Source organism: Thermobia domestica, chromosome 16 (genome assembly GCF_964235325.1).
Source record: "Thermobia domestica chromosome 16, izTheDome1.hap1.1, whole genome shotgun sequence".
NCBI classification, from domain to species: domain Eukaryota; kingdom Metazoa; phylum Arthropoda; class Insecta; order Zygentoma; family Lepismatidae; genus Thermobia; species Thermobia domestica.
The window spans coordinates 120,567,510-120,586,340 of NC_137469.1; the positions used below are offsets into that span (position 1 = coordinate 120,567,510).

Here is an 18,831-nt window from a genome sequence, read left to right on the forward strand (position 1 = left end):
GAAAAGAAGTAGACTATCAGTAGAAAGGATTGATTTCTTTCACAATCTTTTCCTACTCCTAAATGAAAGAATCATGGAAATTAACTTTATAACGAATGAGTTCTTATTCGTAAATATTCAATTTAAAGAGTACGACTAAAATCAAACCTTTAAACAGAAATAATAATCAGTACTTTATGTAAATACAAAAACCAAAAATGGTAATTGCTGGTAGCAGCATGTGTCAGCGGCTGAAAGGATGGCAATATCTACTCAACGTCAGATGCAAGCGAATTCAATAATAATAATAATAATAATAAAATAAGAATATAAACAATCGTACATAATTCAATTCAGGTACGTATTTTTTGTGTATTATGAGAGATATTTGGTTCATTTAGCAAGAGGCGTATTTTACACACAAGTGAGTAAAATGCACCGAACTTAATTTAATTTAGTACATAAAATTACAGGGATTTTATATCAAGTTTTGAAACGTTTCTTCATTTTAATCTATTTATTTATTTATTTATTTATTTATTTATTTGTTTGTTTTTAGATTGGACAAAAATAATTTAGGATGGGTACCGCCTACCATACCTCCTTCCTGATTACGGGCTTGTGATAGACAACATCGGTTTTGCAGTTATTCAGTATTATTCACTATCCGTTGTCTTTGGCTTAATCACGAGACGTTGAACTCTAGATTTCATATCTATGTATAAAAGAAGTCGTGAGTGGCTGATTGATTAATGAACACCTAGATCAAAGCGCTTAAACTAGACACTTGAAATTTTTACACTGTATAGAATTTGCAATGTAAGGTGCTACTAAGGAGGGAGTTTTGGAAATTCAACGAGGAAGGTGGGAGAATATGGTTGGCAGTTAATAATATAGTTTCCCACCGACCTTGAAAACCAGGAAGAATGAGGGAATTCAGCTTAGTCATAAAAAGTCTTAGAAAAGTCAGAAATTTTAAGTACGAATTTTTACTTCCCAAACCCATTTCTCTTTCGCCTTTCCCAGCTGCTTAGTAAGGGATATTATATAAAAATAAATAAATTTCTTTTTCAAAGTTTTTCTACCTATACATGAAATATATGTTGGTAGATGAGGTATATATGCACGCGTAGTAGATGAGGAACCCCTTGGTCGGGAAAAATATAGATACTTTTGTACATTGTATATAGGCTTGGAAGTTTGCAAATCGTGATCTGGAAAACCTGGAAAAGTCAAGGAATTGTGCTCGCCAAATGAGTGGGAAGCCTGTAATAGCAAAGTATCCATATCTCCGAGTGTCTGAAGCTCTGAAGGTTAGATACATGAAATTTGGTATTTGGATTTCTTATCCAAAATAATTAACACATATTTTGACCGTTTATATATATATATTTTCCCGAGAAGAAAAAAAAAGCGGGAAGAAAAAAGGTGGAGTTGCAGTTGTTATAAGAGGATGACTAGGGTGGAGGTACCGTTTGTGGCCACTTTCATGTTATTAGTCCTTTATTAAGCTACAATTAGTCCTTCATTAGTCCTTTATTAACCAATTGAAACAAAGCTTATTAAAAGCAGTAGACTTAAGCAACAGATTCAGTCAGTGGGCATTGTGGATCTAATGAATATGGATATGCTGTTACATTTTGTGTGTTGTGATGTACAGAATTCTCCAGTTTCTTGTGAGATTTGTTAAGAGTTTTGAGTTTTTCAAAAAATTGTAGAAAATTCATCTGGTGGCCTAGAAAGTAGAAACTTAGGTCCCTGGTAAGAAAAAAACTCTATATTTCCTTTATCGTAACTACAGAACCTCAAAACACAACAAATACATGCAATGGCCATTAGTGGGTAAGAATATTCCGTGAGTAACCAGTTATGGTCACACTTGTTACTGTTTATGACCACATTTGCAGTTGTGATAGTAATTTGATTGTTTATTAATAAAAATAACAAGAACAGTATTTTATTGATATTACAACACATTCTTGCTGTAGGCCTAAATGAGCAAATCCACTAATAGGCCTAAATATATTAAGTTAACTTTAAATTACAGGATAAAACATATTTTGACGTAATAACAAAAGAAAAATTCTTAACCCTACCTAATCATATAATGGAACGAAACACAACAGTCCTAGTCTACTACAGTCGGTATAAAATACCGTGTTAGCTTATATGTAAACTTAATTAAATCTTTCCGTGTGACAGACTACAAGTGTGTTGGTGTAATATTGAACAAAATATAAAATTTTGAGTGTGATATTTAATGATTCAAAAGTGTGAACTCAAAGAGTTGATTTGAGTTGATTTTAAGTTTAGCGTCCCTTTCAGCAGCGGGGCTATATGAGACGTGGACCTACTGATTAACGCGGAATCCGAACCACATGAGCTTTCGGCAGGAATCGAATCAGGGTTTCCCACGCAAAAGGCACGTACGCTAACTGCTTAGTCATGAAGAAGCTTGTGTGGACTCAAAGAAAGCACAGTTCGTAATCATTGAGAATGACATATCACAAGTAAATATTTTGAACATTACTGATAAATTGACAGACCGAGCATTAAAGAATGGGGTCGAATGGTGGTAAATGTATTTCCTGAAGTTGTTGAAACAGTTGAAAAACACTACAACATTGATATTGTTCTTTGCTCGACTAGTTTTGACTTATTTGTTAAGTGTTATTCTATTAAGCAAATTCTGCAAACTACATATAAAACGTATATTTCTATATGCTAAAGATAAATACATTTTGTAACGTAGCCTATATGTAACTTTTGCATTCAGACATAAGTGAGCAAGAGCCCTATACCTAGGCTAATTTCATGTATAAGTAAATGATCTTTAATATCTTTTTACTTAAGCCATAATTTGGAAGTTGATTTTTTTTATATTTATTTTGAGTGACCATAAGTGGAAAACAAGGAGGCCATAAGCAGAAACAGAGTGACCAAAAATGGTGAAATGTGTATTACTTTTTAAAAATGTTTTCTTACCAACTTTTAAAGACAATAGATAAAGATTTAATATGAAAAATGTGTTCACAAGCGTTGAAATCTATATATATAAAAGAGAACGCACAAATCCTTTGTTACCTCATCACGCTAATACGGCTGAACCAATTTCTTTTATTTTTGGGGGGTTATTAGGATTTGGACCCTAGATGGTTTTTATCATATCACTTTAATTTTTAATTACCAGTGTCTTGAGATAATTGACCATTCAAGTGTCCATAACGTACAAATCCTTTGTTAGTTCATCATAGGTAAAAATAAACGTATTTATATGCAACCCGCATGACCGTGTCACTCGGCGGGTTAACATAAATGACAGGCGATATAATGTTAACATTTACTGCAATCTTCTATGTTTTTTATCATATCACTTGAAAGCGAAAAAGTAAAAATTATCTAAGTAACAAAGTTTATTGCGTTCCGGGGTGACCGCAGCGAAGCGGGGTGAACGCTGCTAGTTAGAAATATACATTTTGAAATCATAAATAGTGGCAATATCTTAAAAGAATAAATAAAAAAAAAATGTCCTTAAAGTGTCCATAACCGGTGCCTCCACCCTATATCTCCAAATCCTTTAAAGTGAGAGATACGAAATTGGGTATTTAGACTTTTCATTTAAAATAAATAAAGACGCGTTTAAGCGTTTTTTCATATTTCGCGTACAAGAAAAAAAAGCACGGTTGCTATTTTTATAATAAGATGACCATATCTCGAAATCTCTTAAGACTAGACACATGTTAGGAATACAAAACTTGGTATACAATCTCCTTATGCAAAACAAGTTGGCATATGTCACAGCAATTTCGGAAACGAGAGAAGGGGGCATTTCGTAATATTTTTCCTCAATGTACAAAAATAACTTCAATGTTGTCAGTCTCATCTTCAAGGGAGAACAGATATACCATTTGAAATGAATTTTTGAACACAATTAGCACTGGAGTCAACATGGGATTTTATCATTTCACTTCGATCAGAATGCGTGTTCTAAGAGAAAAAAGGGTTTAAATTTTTCGCGAAGAACAGTGCCATAAACGTATTCTTACTGCGCAAAGAACAAAAGCAAAAGCCAAAAATGAGATGCTTGACCGTAGACCTAGCAAATGCGGGAGTCTGGGGCGAAGTTTCAAGCTAGCCGGAGGCAAGTTCAATGTAGAGTGGCTGTCTGCTCTTTTGTTACACACACAATCTTTATCAGAAGTTCACATAGATAAGTTTATGGCTTATATAGGAAAGGTGGATTTTAATGATTACATTGAAGACTCTGTATTCGATATTAGTGCTGATAAAATTCGAATAACTAATTCATTATTCAAATATTCGAACAATGAATTATTCTAATATTTGAGCAAAATTCGTTATTCGAACAATGACTCAAATAATTTTAACAACATTAATCAGTACCAATCCTATTTAAGGATTCATTGCAGAATAATAACTAGAGCCCGGATTTCCATGCATAAACAAACCCCAAGATATGCACGAAAAATATCAAAAATATGTTCTAAAATATGCATTAAAAAATTAACATATGCACTGAAATATACGTTAAGAAAATGAAATTTCAATTTCTAACAAAAATATCTTACCTTAATGATCTCTGTTGCAATCAAAAGTGAATTTAACTAAGGTTGTGAGCAACACTCAACGATTTTTTTTTAAATCATATTTTATTCTACATCTGCGTATACAAACTAAGGTGGGTAAAACTGTTTTTATAAAAAACGGAAACCGGTTTCTAGAAAAACCGAAAACCGACATTTCGGTTTTCTCCAAAACCGGTTCGATTTTTCACCGAAACTGGTTTCGGTGAAAACTTTTGGAAGATACATAAATCTATTTCTGTGGAAACAGATTCGGTTTCCGGAGAACAACAAAACACTACTCTGGTCAGAAATAGAACAAATTTTGGAAAAACCGGAACTGGTTTTGAAGAAAACCGAAACCGGATCCGGTGAAAAACCGAACTGGTTTTGGAGAAAACCGAAACCGGTTTCGGTGGGAAAAAAACGGTTTATGGAGAAAACCGAAACCGTTTTTTTTTTTAAATTTTCAAAAACCAGTTTCGATTTTTCTAAAAACCGAAAAATCGGTTTTTGTGCCGACCGCTAATACAAACTGATTCAATTCATTTTAAATATAAACACTTTCTTGTGATATACTTTGAAATATGCAGTAATAAAATTCGGAAATATGCAATATCGTCGTCGGCTTAAAGAATATCTTTCTAATGAAGGTCTTCAGTAAGTTAAAGAAAAAAAAAAGTTGTTACACACGAAACTATTCCTGGCGTTACCATGCAGTCGTTCGTTTGTTTTTTTCTCTCTTTCCATTTCTTCTTGTTTTCTTTTCTATTCCCTTCTGATACATGTGTATGAATATATACATTATATTTAATACACAATCACTTAAGTAGGTGCATCATTTTATCTATAGATAGTGAATCATAGGAATGTATTTTATGTTATATATAATCAAGATTGATATCTTTGTTTCTTCTTGTATAGTTTAACATGTTTTTCGCATTGTCTTTTGTTTGTTTTAGTGTTTATTTTATATGTAATAAGTTTCATTTTCATTTTTCATGTTTTATTTTCTGTATTGTTCTGTACGTCGGTAACTCTTTAACATACCTACCTGTATATCATTTTTATTCTCGTCATAAAAGAAAATGAGTTCCGACTGTAAAAGAAAAGTGTAAATGGTTGAGTGGAAGAAAAGGTTATGCCTTAACTCCGCCATTTTAAATAAGAAATAAATAAATAAATATCCTGCAAAGTTCACGAAATATGCATACACATCGAAATTCACTCAAAATATGAACTTACATGCGCTATCATATGCGTCTCAAAGGAATCCTTACTGGTCCGTCTGAAAGAAAAGATTCCTTTCCGTACATTTCCGTATGTTATTATAAACATGCATTTTGCATATAAATCCGAGCTGTAATAATAACTAACAAACTCTATGGCCTGTGGAATCCTGAGGTTCAATGCCGCGTCTACAAAAGCTCTCCACTGACTTCTATCCTTAGTCAATGGGATCCAGTTTCTACTTTGTATTCCTATTTCTGCGAGATCCATTTTAATATTGTCTTTCCATCTGCGCCTAGGTCTTCCTAGTGGTTGTTTTTCGATTAGTCTTTCAGTTGAAACTTTGAAAGCGTTCTTACTTTCTTCCATTCTGGCTACATGACCTGCCCACGTGAGCTTCCTAGACGTGATGACCCTAACCGTGTTTGGTAAACGCTATAAATTATGCCGTTCCTCGTTATGATGTTTTCGCCATTCCCCATTCCCGTTCCTCTTGGGTCCAAGTATTCGTCTCAGGATTTTATTCTCAAATACTTTCAGTATGCGTTCTTCCCTCAGAATAAGCGACCATGTTTTGCAACCATACAGAACAACAGGCATGATAATTGTTTTATATATTTAAAGCTTCAAATTCCTTGACAGAAATCGCAACGACGAAAGATTTTGAACTGAATAATAACACGAATTCCCTGCTTTTAGTCGATATTTAATTTCTTCGTGAATATGATTTTCGTGTGTTACTATTGATCCTAGATATTTGAAAGTATGCACTTTATCGAAAGTATTATTTGATATTTTAACGAACTTCCATGTATTTAGTTTTCTCTGCATTTACTTCTAAACCTATGTTCCTGCAAGTGTTTAATGACACCTCTGCATTTCTTTCTATTATTCTCCTATCATTCCCTATTTACATTTACATCATCAGCATACGCCACAGCATTTAGACAGGTTTTTCTTATCGTAAGAAAGAAGGAAGTATGTTAAAAGGAAGTATGTTTTAGGATCAGTCAAGTTAAACATAAAATCTTTTTTGAATTTTGTTCCACAACTGTGTTCAAAAAATGTATGATAAATTACCAGAAAATAGTGGAAACATAATCATTCACACTAAAAGGTGTATACTATGGGCTCTTCGCTAAAATAATTCATGAAATACTATGAAGACAAAGTAGGCAGGAAAGAAGAGAAGTGTACCTGAAGCATCCCAAGTGGCTACAATTCCTGCCTGGACGTTATTCTGTTCTTTCCTTTTTTTAATTTCGAGTGACGATAGGAGAGAAGGAAAGTATTGTAATCGTTAAAACACATTCGAGATTGCAAAAGATTTTCACATCATCTGATTACAATATACCGAAGAAGTTGTTTTTGAACATCTGTCCTTTCGTCTGTGTTTTCGTTCTATGTAAACATACTCGCCTAGAGGCCATCCTGTTCAACATAACTGCACTAACTTTTAAAATTTTAAACCTAAGTTTTTTCTAGATTGTGTAGTGAGGAGTTCGAATTTTCTTCCTACCTTTAAAAATAAGGGTAGTTTCCTGAAGGGTGGAAATAATTAAATGAAAATAAATGCTATTTCTCGAAAACGACTGTAACGATTTTGTTTAAATTTCATTAACAATCGTATAATGTGGTATGTCATTTTATGGGAAAAATCTAGGAGTAGGGAATGAATTTTTTTCTTACGATTTTCTCAAAAGCAATTCAGGCGATTTTGTTAATATTTCAGAAATATTTTATAAATGACCTCACAATATAGCATTACATTTTAGTCCTGAAAAAATCTGAGGGGAGTTTACCCTTGGAGGATGAGTTCCTCTTTTGGAAGATTTTCGCAAACCGACTGAGGCGATTTTGTTGATATTTTATAAATAAAATATTAATAATCGTAATAAATAACAAAAATTATTTCTTATGGAAAAATTCACAAGGTATAGCTTAATTTTGGAGTGAATTTTCTATGGGCGCAGTTTCCCGAAAATATCGTTCAATTTTATTCATATTTTACTAATAACTGAAGTATGTGTCGTATTCAGAATTTCATGCAGGAGGAGTTCCATTACTCAATCTCACATCCTTTCAGGACAAGCGTGAGTTTTGCTTAGATATGTTAATATAGTGAAATGTCCGTGTTTTCATATTTTGCCCATTAATCTAGTAAAGATTTATTATTTCATAATATCTTGCTCAAAGGGGAGTTAACCCCCGAAATCCCCCATGTGTACGCCACTGTGCAGCATAACATGATTTAGTTTAAGGAATTGGAGCGAAAAAGTTTATTGCGATGGCTCATACCTTGTATTTTTCTTTTTACTTTTCCCATTTGATAAATGCTTTTGCGAAAGTATATACATTGTACAGTACCTGTTTCAGTGTCTGATGATGTATCTAAAGTAATTCACGTTCCATTCCCGTTTCGATTCCTGTATCCCAACCAATATATAATATTTATTACTAATTTTAAAATGAATTAGCGTATGACGTAATAGGATGCATATTAATAATTGAACGAGTGAGTTGAAAAAGGTTCACATTCCGGAAAATAGGCAAACTAAACTGGGATGTTTATATTCATTTTATATGTACTTACACCGCTTGAGAGGAACAAGGAACGCATTCATTAATTTTAGGTCCTCTTTACTGAAGTCTACGGGAACGTATGTGTGAAAAATCGAACATATTTCTGGAATGTGTTCATGTTTCCACCCAGTGTTTGAAAGTTGAAGTTTCTGGAATGTGTTCCTTTTTCAACTCACCCATTCAATTAAAAACTAAAATTGCTTATTTGTGCTTACGTGAGTAGAATCTTAGTTCGTAAGAATTAACATATTTTGCTTTGAAATAATATAACAACAAAATTGTTTTCACAGATTCCGAAACAGCAAAGGAGATAATTATGTGTGCATTCGGCTGTAGGACAATAGTGTTGTTCAGATTGTTTGAGATAAGAAGGACAGGAAAAAAAAAAGTTTTGTTAGAAGCTTGTTTATACAGAGAAGTAGAATACTTCGTTGAACGGACACAGTTCGAACACTAACTTAAATAACTGATGTTTTTATGGTAGATGCACGTGAGGAGCAGTAGTGATGGGATAACTAGCATTGTTATGCTAAATGTTCTTTATTGTTTTTTTCCTACCTTTTTTATTGCATTATGAACACAGAAAATAATGTTGCGTGCATTCTAGTTGCTACTTGATGTTCTTTAAAACAGTAATTAATAATGTTGTATTCAAAGTATCTTGACCTGTGTTCAGTGTAGGTTTAATAGATTTTATGGGATATGATTCATAGGTATCCATTTCTGTTCTGATTGCGTCTTACGTTTATGTCAAAGTTGGATTTATCTATATGATGTTTTGTTCAAATAAAAGCTTCGAAGGACCGAATGAAGTTTTATTTACTTATTTTTAAAGCCGAATATGTTATTTCGTAGTTTCATACGTTCTTTTGAGATAGATATTTCTTGAATATTTTATTCTTCACGCAACGTATGAAGCAACATTGTAATAATTTTTGTAGTTGGTCTGGGGTTTTCTCATACTTCTGAGAGAAATTAAACAATAGGAGTCAATATGTTGTGTAAAAATCTTAATTTGTATGAAATGAGGAACACCTATCAAAATACACTGTTGTTCTTCGATGTGGTCATTTTTCGTTATTACCGGTGCTTTGTGGAATGCTTTTAATATTCTGTATTTCTTATAGTTACGGCCAGAAGTATTCAAATCCTAAATACTTTTTGCATGCAGAATATCATCAATTTTAGCGTTTTTGTCTTCATTGGAATATGAGATTTAATTTTTTAAAAATATATTTTGTTTATTTTTTACCATTTAAATGTTACAAAAATTTTCGCGTTAATTTTCTTGATTGGAAAAGATACCACCATCTACACAACGGGAATATCTGTTGAAATGTAATTTTATTAATTCATAATTTTCGTTTCAAAGTGGTAAAGGATAGTGGTCGCTAGAAAGTGATTATTATCGATTACAGGAGCATAATGCTGTTGGTAATGATTTACTGTTTCGGAGTCTGTAAGTATAATTTTGTTCTTTTAAGATTGATTCCGTAGGCATACATTTTTGTAGTTAAATTTGTTAAGGTTTATTGTGCAAGGTGCTTGCGATAAATTGGTAAAAAATTTAGTAAAATAGACAACATACCATGAAAGTGTTATTTTTTAAATAAAATTTATTCATTTCAGTAAATAAATATTCAGTATTTTTTAAACTGTTAAAAGATCTCCATTTGTTGCAATAATAGACACAATTCGGGATTCGGAATCTTGAACATGTTTTAATTAACATTTTTGTATACTTGGACATCATAATGTTTGCAGCATTAACAGCCTGTTTATTGGAATGAGGTTATTCATTAATATCTCTTTCACAAATGCTCCATCTTGTATCGGAGAAGAAAATCAGGTTTTTGGAGTTTTTAATTGTGTAGCAGTTTCTTTGCATTTTTCAGAGCATCTTTCCTTTGCTTTTACAAAAACTGGTCCCTTATTAGAACATACGATCTGTATATGGTATTTTAAACAACGATCTTGCGAATCGTTGCATCCGACATGTTCAGTTCTCTTGCTATGGAGCACATTGACTTTCCAGTACCTTCATTAATGATCTCCTGGATTAGATGTACTATATCTGGACTTGTGCAATCCTTATATATCTTGTTCGTGTTATAAATTGTACGAAAAAGAATTAATGTCGAATCATTCAAAATTAATAAGAAGCACGTGAAATATGGAGAGGAAAAGGTTTTACAGTTTATCGCGCGCACCTTGTAGACCACAAAAATAGACACATTTAATTGGCAATTATGGAAAAACTAAGTTTTAGAAGACGACTCGTTAATTCAATAGAATGTAAGAATTAACAATGTTGGTGGATGTGTCTTGTGTTTTTTTTTTTTTCATACATACACTTACTGCAATATATACAAAAATATTCTATTGAAGTATGTAGCTTTAGTTTCCTTTTATAAGTATAGTATATTCTTTAAGTTGTTATCTAATGATCATTATGTGTAATATTAATATTACTTCTTTCCCTAGCTATGGAAGTATTTAGATAATGAAGTTGAATTAAATCCCATGCCCAAAGAATACAAAGACTACATTGTTGACATTCTATGTAAAGACTGCCATAAGGTAAGTGCTACACGCTTTCGTATTTTCTTTAGCTCTTCATACCTTGTAGTTGTTGCATTTTGTAAGGCATCTGGTCCTTCACTTTTAGTAATTTGTTTTGTTTGTTGAAGTATAACGTCCTATTTCAGCACCGAGGTGGAAAACTTGTGGTCCTAACCACTGATTGTAATGCTCTCCCATAGGGAATCAAAACCAGGACCACGTGAATCCAAGGTCTTCTAAATTATAGAGATGCCCTTTATAAATATAAATAAAAAAAGGAAAGCAAAAGAAAGTTGCTGAGCAGCGATTGGTTTTCTATTATTAGTGATGGTCTGTATGTAGATAGTGGATATTTGCCAAATATTTTGTATTTAATAGTGTGTGTTTGTATGTGATCAATTTGGCTCATTATGAAATACTGTGAGACGTTCCCGATGTATTGCATTATGTATTCGACGCACGTTTTTCAAAAAGGTAGTTTGTATCATGGATGTGGTATATGCTAAATTGTAAAGACACAAACAAAGTTTGTAGAGAGAAAGGTAGTTCGTTATAAATTTAATCGTTAAAGTACTGCCGTCAGGTAAAAGTTTACTGTCTATTTAGAACATTGGCATAATCGTTGATAGTCACTTACAGTATTTGGACCTTTTCTTTTCTCCTTACTTATAAATGATTTAGCCGAAAAAATCAAATATTCGAAACTATTATTGTACACAGATGACAAAAGTTTTTAGCGGGACACGGTGGCTCAATAGTAAAGCTCTTATCTTTGTTGCGAGTCCCTGGTTCGATCGCCGGCTAAGTAGGTTTGTGGTGGACAACATCGTGTCCTTGGGTTTTCTCGGGATACTTCCATTTCCTCCCACTATTTCATTCCACCAATTCTTTGATCATCATTCATTTGCTTGAATCATCCGTCTTCGTTAGCCTTAAAGGGCATAAGTGCGGGACGTTAAATTTAAAGATTTCAAAAGAAGAATAGTTAACAACGAATATGATGGATACTTAGTACAAAAAGGTTTGGATACAATAAATAATTGCTGCAAAAGTAATTTATTAGTTAAATCAATTTTGAAAAAAAATCTAAATGTATGACATTTATGAAGAAGATTCAATATTTTGTTAGTACATATACAATGAAAGATGTAGGTATTGTATATGACAGGCAACTGAAATTTGGTATTCATATATATAATACGGTACAAGGGACAAGAAAAGTTACAGAATTTATGGTAAGTCAGTGGCGTGATTTTAAAGATAATAGTTGATATGTTGATTTATACAAGACACTAGTTAGATCTAAACTAGAGTTTGGTTCAGTTATACTGTAACATGCTAATAAGCAAAATAGAAGTTTCTCAGAAATGTTTTGTCAAGCTACTTCTTTACAAAATGAAAAAGAATTATTACTCTCATGAATATGAATATTGGCTAAATTATTGGCGACTCTAAACTTTGTTTGACAGAAGAAAATTCATCGATATATAATTTATTCAAATGGTATTAGAAAATAAGTATTGTTGCAAATACTGTCTGGGAAATGTGAGTATAAAACTGTTAAATTAGAGAATAAGGAACCAGTCGATCATGGTCCATTTAAATTCAAAATCTGAGATACTAAAGGGTTAGAAGATGTTATAATTTAAACTGAGCATAAATTGACCATAATCATATATTTTAAAAACCTTACCAAGTACACCCTGTTTCAAAAAGAATGTACGTATTACGAAGAATTATTTTGTCCGAAGTATCGATCGTTGCGCCTCGGCTCGGCTATTGGAGAAACGAATACATAGTCTAGTTTATATTAATAGCCACTAGATGTCAGTTGTCTTCTGTTTTGCTTGGTAACCGTCATATGTTTAAAATGGCTACTCCGCAGCAGAAATCATTTTGTGTTCTCGAATTTGCGAAGTGCAATTCCGTGATTACAGTGCATAGACGTTTCAGGTTGAGGTACCAAATTGATCCTTCGAATGGATGGAACATTGGTAGGTGGTATCGACAGTTTGTAGATACAGGATGTGTATGTAAAGGAAAGAGTCCTGGCCACCCTCTTGTTCCTGAAGAAAATGTTTCACGAATTCAAACTGCTTTCCAACGTAGTCCTTCAAAATCAACTCGTCGTGCCAGTCAAGAGTTACAAGTGCCGACAACAACAATTTGGCGTGTTTTGAGACGTAGGTTGGTTATGAAGCCGTACAAGTTACAGCTGTTACAAGCTCTGCGTCCTGATGACAAACGCAAACGTGTGGCATTTTGTAACGAGATTCTGGATGCTATTGACAATGATAACACTTTTGCACAACGCATCGTGTTCAGTGATGAAGCGACTTTCCGTGTTAGTGGTCAGGTAAACAAACAAAATGTTCGAATTTGGGGCCTACAGAACCCAAATACAGTCATTGAACATGTACGAGATTCGCCCAAAGTCAATGTGTTTTGCGCGATATCCCGATCATCAGTTTACGGCCCATTCTTCTTTAATGGACACACGGTTAACAGTCAGCAGTATCTCGCTATGTTACAAAACTGGTTGTTTCCGAGGCTGCACGAAGACAACTTCATTTTTCAACAAGACGGGGCACCCCTCACTGGAGTCGCCAAGTGCATGAATATCTGAATGAAACTCTACCGAGCCGTTGGATTGGTCGTCAAGGAGCTGGCGACTTAGCATGTCTCAGCTGGCCTCCACGGTCACGGATTTGACACCCTGTGACTTCTTCCTGTGGGGTTTCGTTGAAGACAACGTTTATGTACTCCACTCCCACAGAACCTGAAAGAGTTGAAGAACCGGATCCGTACTGCCATAACATCAGTGACGCAGGACATGCTTGCTTTTGAGTATGGGAGGAATTGGAGTATCGATGTAATATTGTTCGTGTCGCTGATGGAAGACATATTGAACATCTGTAATTTGAACTTGAGAGGTTCGTAAATATGTGTGTAAAATTTCATATTCGTATGTCTTAAAGTTTAATAAATATATGCATTCGAGGGTGTACTGTCACATAGATTAATGAATATATTAAATTTATGACAAGAATTATCTGCCCATCTGAAAAAAATCTCAATATATTTTAACGAATATGAGAACAAAAGATATATTTTAGCTTGAAAGGCATGGAAATTTAGAAAGTAATACTTACTTAATTTAAATGAATCTTCACTACGTTGTTAGAAAATATTATTTTAGTGCATTGATTATTTTTTATTAGATCTTAATTTTAAAAAAAATATGAATTAGAGTGTTTTTTACTTTCTGACGAGTCCTAATGTGCTAAGTTTACAATTGACTTGTAATTCATTATTATTTTGCTTCTAGCCTATTGTGTAAAGTAATATGTAATATTCTTAAAGTTCTGTATTTTTGCTTGCGAGCTGTTCGCAGCACTCAAATTATTATTATAACAACAACAACAACTACTACTACTACTACTACTACTACTAATAATAATAATAATAATAATAATTGATGTAACAAAACCGACACGCTTTTTGAATAATAATTATTTTAACCGAGTGTCTTCGTAAGTCCACGTCTAATTTACAAATATATGTCGAATTTAAGAAACTCTCCCAAATTTTAACATTGGGTGGGACATCCTTGTCTTCTAAAAATGCTTATGGTTTATGTTGTAATGTATTCCCTCCTAGACAATTAGGTATGGAGAGTCAAAATTTATTTGATAATGTAAATACAGAACATGCTGGGATCATCTACGCATACTTCTTTTTCGCTCTTCTAAACTTAAAGTGACTTCTTTTTGAATATTACAATATTATAAAAACGGGTTGCAAATTCCTGAAGTTGAATTGTGAGGCATTTACATTACGGTAAAAATTCATTCTCATTAGGTTTTTTGAGGTAACATTTTTTTCTACTTCTTTACTCTTCAAATATATGTGTAGTATGCCCTAATATCCTACTTCTTGTTATTTGCAGGAATCAGTTGTAAAGTTCCATGTAATTGGTTTAAAGTGTTCTCATTGTGGATCTTATAATACTTGCAGAACAAGTGGGCGTCCTAAACCTAGTTCTCAGGGTAAGTACATTCATTTTGGATAATAAATTTGTTGAAATATACAGTTTTATTTAGTTAGTAACCATAAGGGACACTCTTTCTTTCTTCTCGGGTCATCAGTTGACGATTGATTTGATGCAGCTTTCCTCTTTTTTCCTGTTCTGAGTTAGCCTTCTTGTATCTATGTATTTTTTCTTCTCTGTGCCGTGTATTGTTTCATCGGTATATTTTAATTGCAGCCGCCTTCTAGGTATTTTTTTCTGCTGCCATTTCCTCCATAACTAAAGCGTGATTTCTCCAAGTGTCCGAGCATCCTATCTCTTCTCCGAAATATTCTTCCATAGTTTCCAATATTCTTTCACTTGATACGTTATCCACCCATCTAATTTTCATTCGTTCTATTGCACCACATTTTGAGGTCTCTCATGCAACTCCACAACATACATATACTTTCACTAGACTTTTCTTGAGTTTAAAGTCGATGTTTTCAGTTAGAAGCTTTATTTATTAAATTTTTATTCGAATGCCTTCTTCGCCCGAGCTATTCTGAATTTTATTTCTTGTTTACACCTATCATCGCTTTTTATTATATTCTTTAAGTAACATGGGCCGCAGTGGCTCACTGGTAAAGGTTCATCTCTGGTATATGGGGTCCCTGGTTCGATCCCAGCTCACACCAAGTGAATATTGTAGTGGGGAAACAGCGTGTTTGAAAGTTTCCTTGGGGTTCTCCCCTTCCCTCCCATTTTCTTAATTCCACCATTTCATTCATTTCTCATCATCACTGCCTCCTTTAGCCTAGCCGTCATACTCGTGGGACGTAAAACTCCAAGATTTCATTTCATTTTTTTCTCTAAGTAACATATCCTGCAACTGTACTATAAGGTGATCTATTTTGATCTTGATATTGAATTTGCTCTGAAGTACTGCTGGATTCCGTTTGAACTTTCTTCTAATTTTTTTTCACTTTCTGTCAAAGCGCAATATCGTCCGCAAATTTAAGCGTGTGTATTTTCTGTTCATAACCAGTTATTCCTACGTAAAGAACATATATGCATAATTTTAATCTTATCTGTTTGTTCGTATATTCTTAGAGATGTGTATTTTCTTCCGCAATATTTCATGGTGGGAGTGATTCCCCTCTTCAGGAGATATTGGTCTTTCTTTTAACATCTGTTTTTCATACATTGTAGGCTTATGCTATTGTAAACTCGAAACTTAGTACATTTGAGAGAATATACGATTAGTGTGTACAATAGATAGTGGAATGTTCACACAGCCTATGATATCAATCAAGCTACCTTGTGATTCAACAAAATATATTGTTCGTTACAAGTACATTTTTTTTTTTTTTTAATCCTTTTGGACAAACGTACGTATATATGGTTAAGCATGAAGAACTAAAGAAAGAACGATGTAACATATGAATCTGAATTGGTCCATAGAAATACAATATTACACGTATGAATTTAAAAGTAAGGTCTGGTTTTTAAAGTTTCATGACACATTATTGTATTCTGGAGGCTTAATTAAAAAGTTTTTTTTAAAGCAGGGTATTACTACTATGAACAGAACATGTTATTGTCACACCTAACATTGAGTTTAGCCTACAAAAACGAATCTATGTGTTGTTTGGATATAAAAAATTGGTTGTTAAGTAATAGAGAATAGAAACTTCGCAATATTTTGCTCGAGGAAAGCTTTTGGCAAAAATAGATGTACGAAAGAATGAACAAAGCGAGAAATATTCAGGCGACCGAACATTTTTTATATTCTTAACATAATCGGTAACATCCAGGCGTAGCGATTACGTGACAGGATATTTGCAGTACAACGAGGAAAAAAAAGTCCCTCTGGATCATTTGCAGTACTGTTTAAAACTGTTCCTTAGACATGGGACATTTGCGGTACACAGCGCGCAACGTGCTCCAAAAGCATGAGTGTGTCTTCTATGCATATACACAATAATTTACACAAATATAAGATATTGGCAAGTCAAATATTCTGCTCTAATGATATTAATAAATAATATTAATAGAGTAATGGGGACTATGTGAAGTAGATTGTACTTAAAGTAGTCACAGCTGTACTTCACATATGAAACTATTCGTACCGAAATATAGATACCAACTGTCAATACACATTAGGGTCATAGTATTTGAATGGTGAGACTTCTGAAAGTCAGACATATATTACTGGTGACAGGAAAAAGAATCAACTTTATAAATGTATATACTCGAGTAGTACATTAACTGAAGTAAAAATGAGAAGCTCGTGTTAAGACGGTGATTTTACGAGAACTACTAGAGGAGCTACGAAAGCAAAGTATTACTAACGTGGCGCTGGTGTCCTACTATAAAATTTGGAAGAATAGACGTTTGTATGTTTAAATTATATTTGATTGCTTGTTTAAACCTATTCGTGTATTTTTCACAGCACTTTGAAGAAGTAGCTTCGTGTGAGAAATGGAAATTTCTCGTGAACACTTTTGGGCAATTATTTCCTATGATTTCAGATGTAGTTTTAACACCGAAACAATGCATTGAGCAACTTCATGTGGCTTTTGAAAATGAAGCGCCATCTGGTAAGATTGTGTACAATTGGTTTTTCGAATTCCAACCTGGTCGCATATTTTTCAGTGATGATGAATTTCGTGAAGAAGGTCCATCCACGTCTGTTGTTGTCAGTAATGTTGAAACTGTGTGAAATCATCCTTGAACATTAACATAAAGCAATAGATACGACTTTGCAAGGTCACCCGAGTGTACGGAAAATTTCAAGCCGTTGGATCCCATACAACTTGACCGAAGCTCAGAAAGGTTCGTGTCAATTGGTGTGAAGAAATGCCCAAAAAATTCAACTCTGGTAAGTCAAATTTGGTATACTACATCGTTACAGGAAACGAAACATAGATCTATTTATACGAACCGGAAACTAAATAGCAATCCACTATTTAGGTGTTTCAAAGTAATCCGAAACCAATTAAAGTTGTTCGTTCGAATAATGCTGCCAAGGAAATAATTGCTTGTTTCTTCAGTTATACCGGACATGCGGCAATTATATCTTTAGAAGGTTGAAAGACTGTATACTCTAGAGGTATACAGCAGTTAATACCTAGAGATCATGAATGAATTATGTAAAACAAACCCAAATCATTATTATTCTTCCCCAATACAACGCCAGTTCCCACTCAACACACCAAACTGTTATTTTTTTGTCCAGTAAAAATGTCGATTTAAGTCTCATGTACACCTTTTTTCTCCCACATGAAAAATAAGATGGGTGGTGAGCTATTTGTGTCGCCTGAAGCAGCTGTTGACATATTCCAAACAGCGGTTTTTGAGATAGCAGTCTCAGAGTTAAAAAAAACTTTCAAAATTAGTTTGAGCCTATGCAGAAGTGTATCTGCCTTAAAGATGAATACTTTGAAAAAACACTAAAGCCGTTTCCAGAATTTCACATGCCATTTTTTCATATTGATTGCAGAAAATTTTCCAGCGGCCCACATACTACTCTCGTCCTAATTGAAAGTAATAAATCAATAAAGAGAGAGATATTTGGTAACGTTGTTCACAAGCACAGACGTCTATACAAATTCAGTATGAGGGCTGTTTATAGATGATTTTTGTTTCAACTGTCTGAACATTATAAGAAAAGGGTTTTAAAAGTAGCCAGCAGCAGATATGGACAATACAGTGAAAGCTGTTGTTACCTTTAATTAACGATAATAAAATAGTATATGTGTCTGTCTGGCATGAGGTTTTCGAATAGAAAAGAGTCACCTAGAGCTACCAAATTTTGTACTCACAAGGAAAGGACATGAACCTGTCATCCGGACATCCGAATCAAACCTAGTCCATTCGATA

The 18,831-nt window shown here is 33.5% G+C and overlaps 1 protein-coding gene across 1 annotated transcript in view; it reads left to right on the forward strand.

Annotated features, from left to right (window-relative positions):
- Rchy1 (Ring finger and CHY zinc finger domain containing 1) overlaps positions 1-18,831 on the forward strand; it is a 64,205-nt gene that overhangs the window by 27,159 nt on the left and 18,215 nt on the right. The window contains exons 5-6 of the mRNA XM_081743029.1: positions 10,860-10,955; positions 14,887-14,986. Of these exons, the coding sequence (XP_081599155.1) occupies positions 10,860-10,955; positions 14,887-14,986 (196 nt within the window). The remainder of the gene's footprint in view (positions 1-10,859; positions 10,956-14,886; positions 14,987-18,831) is intronic.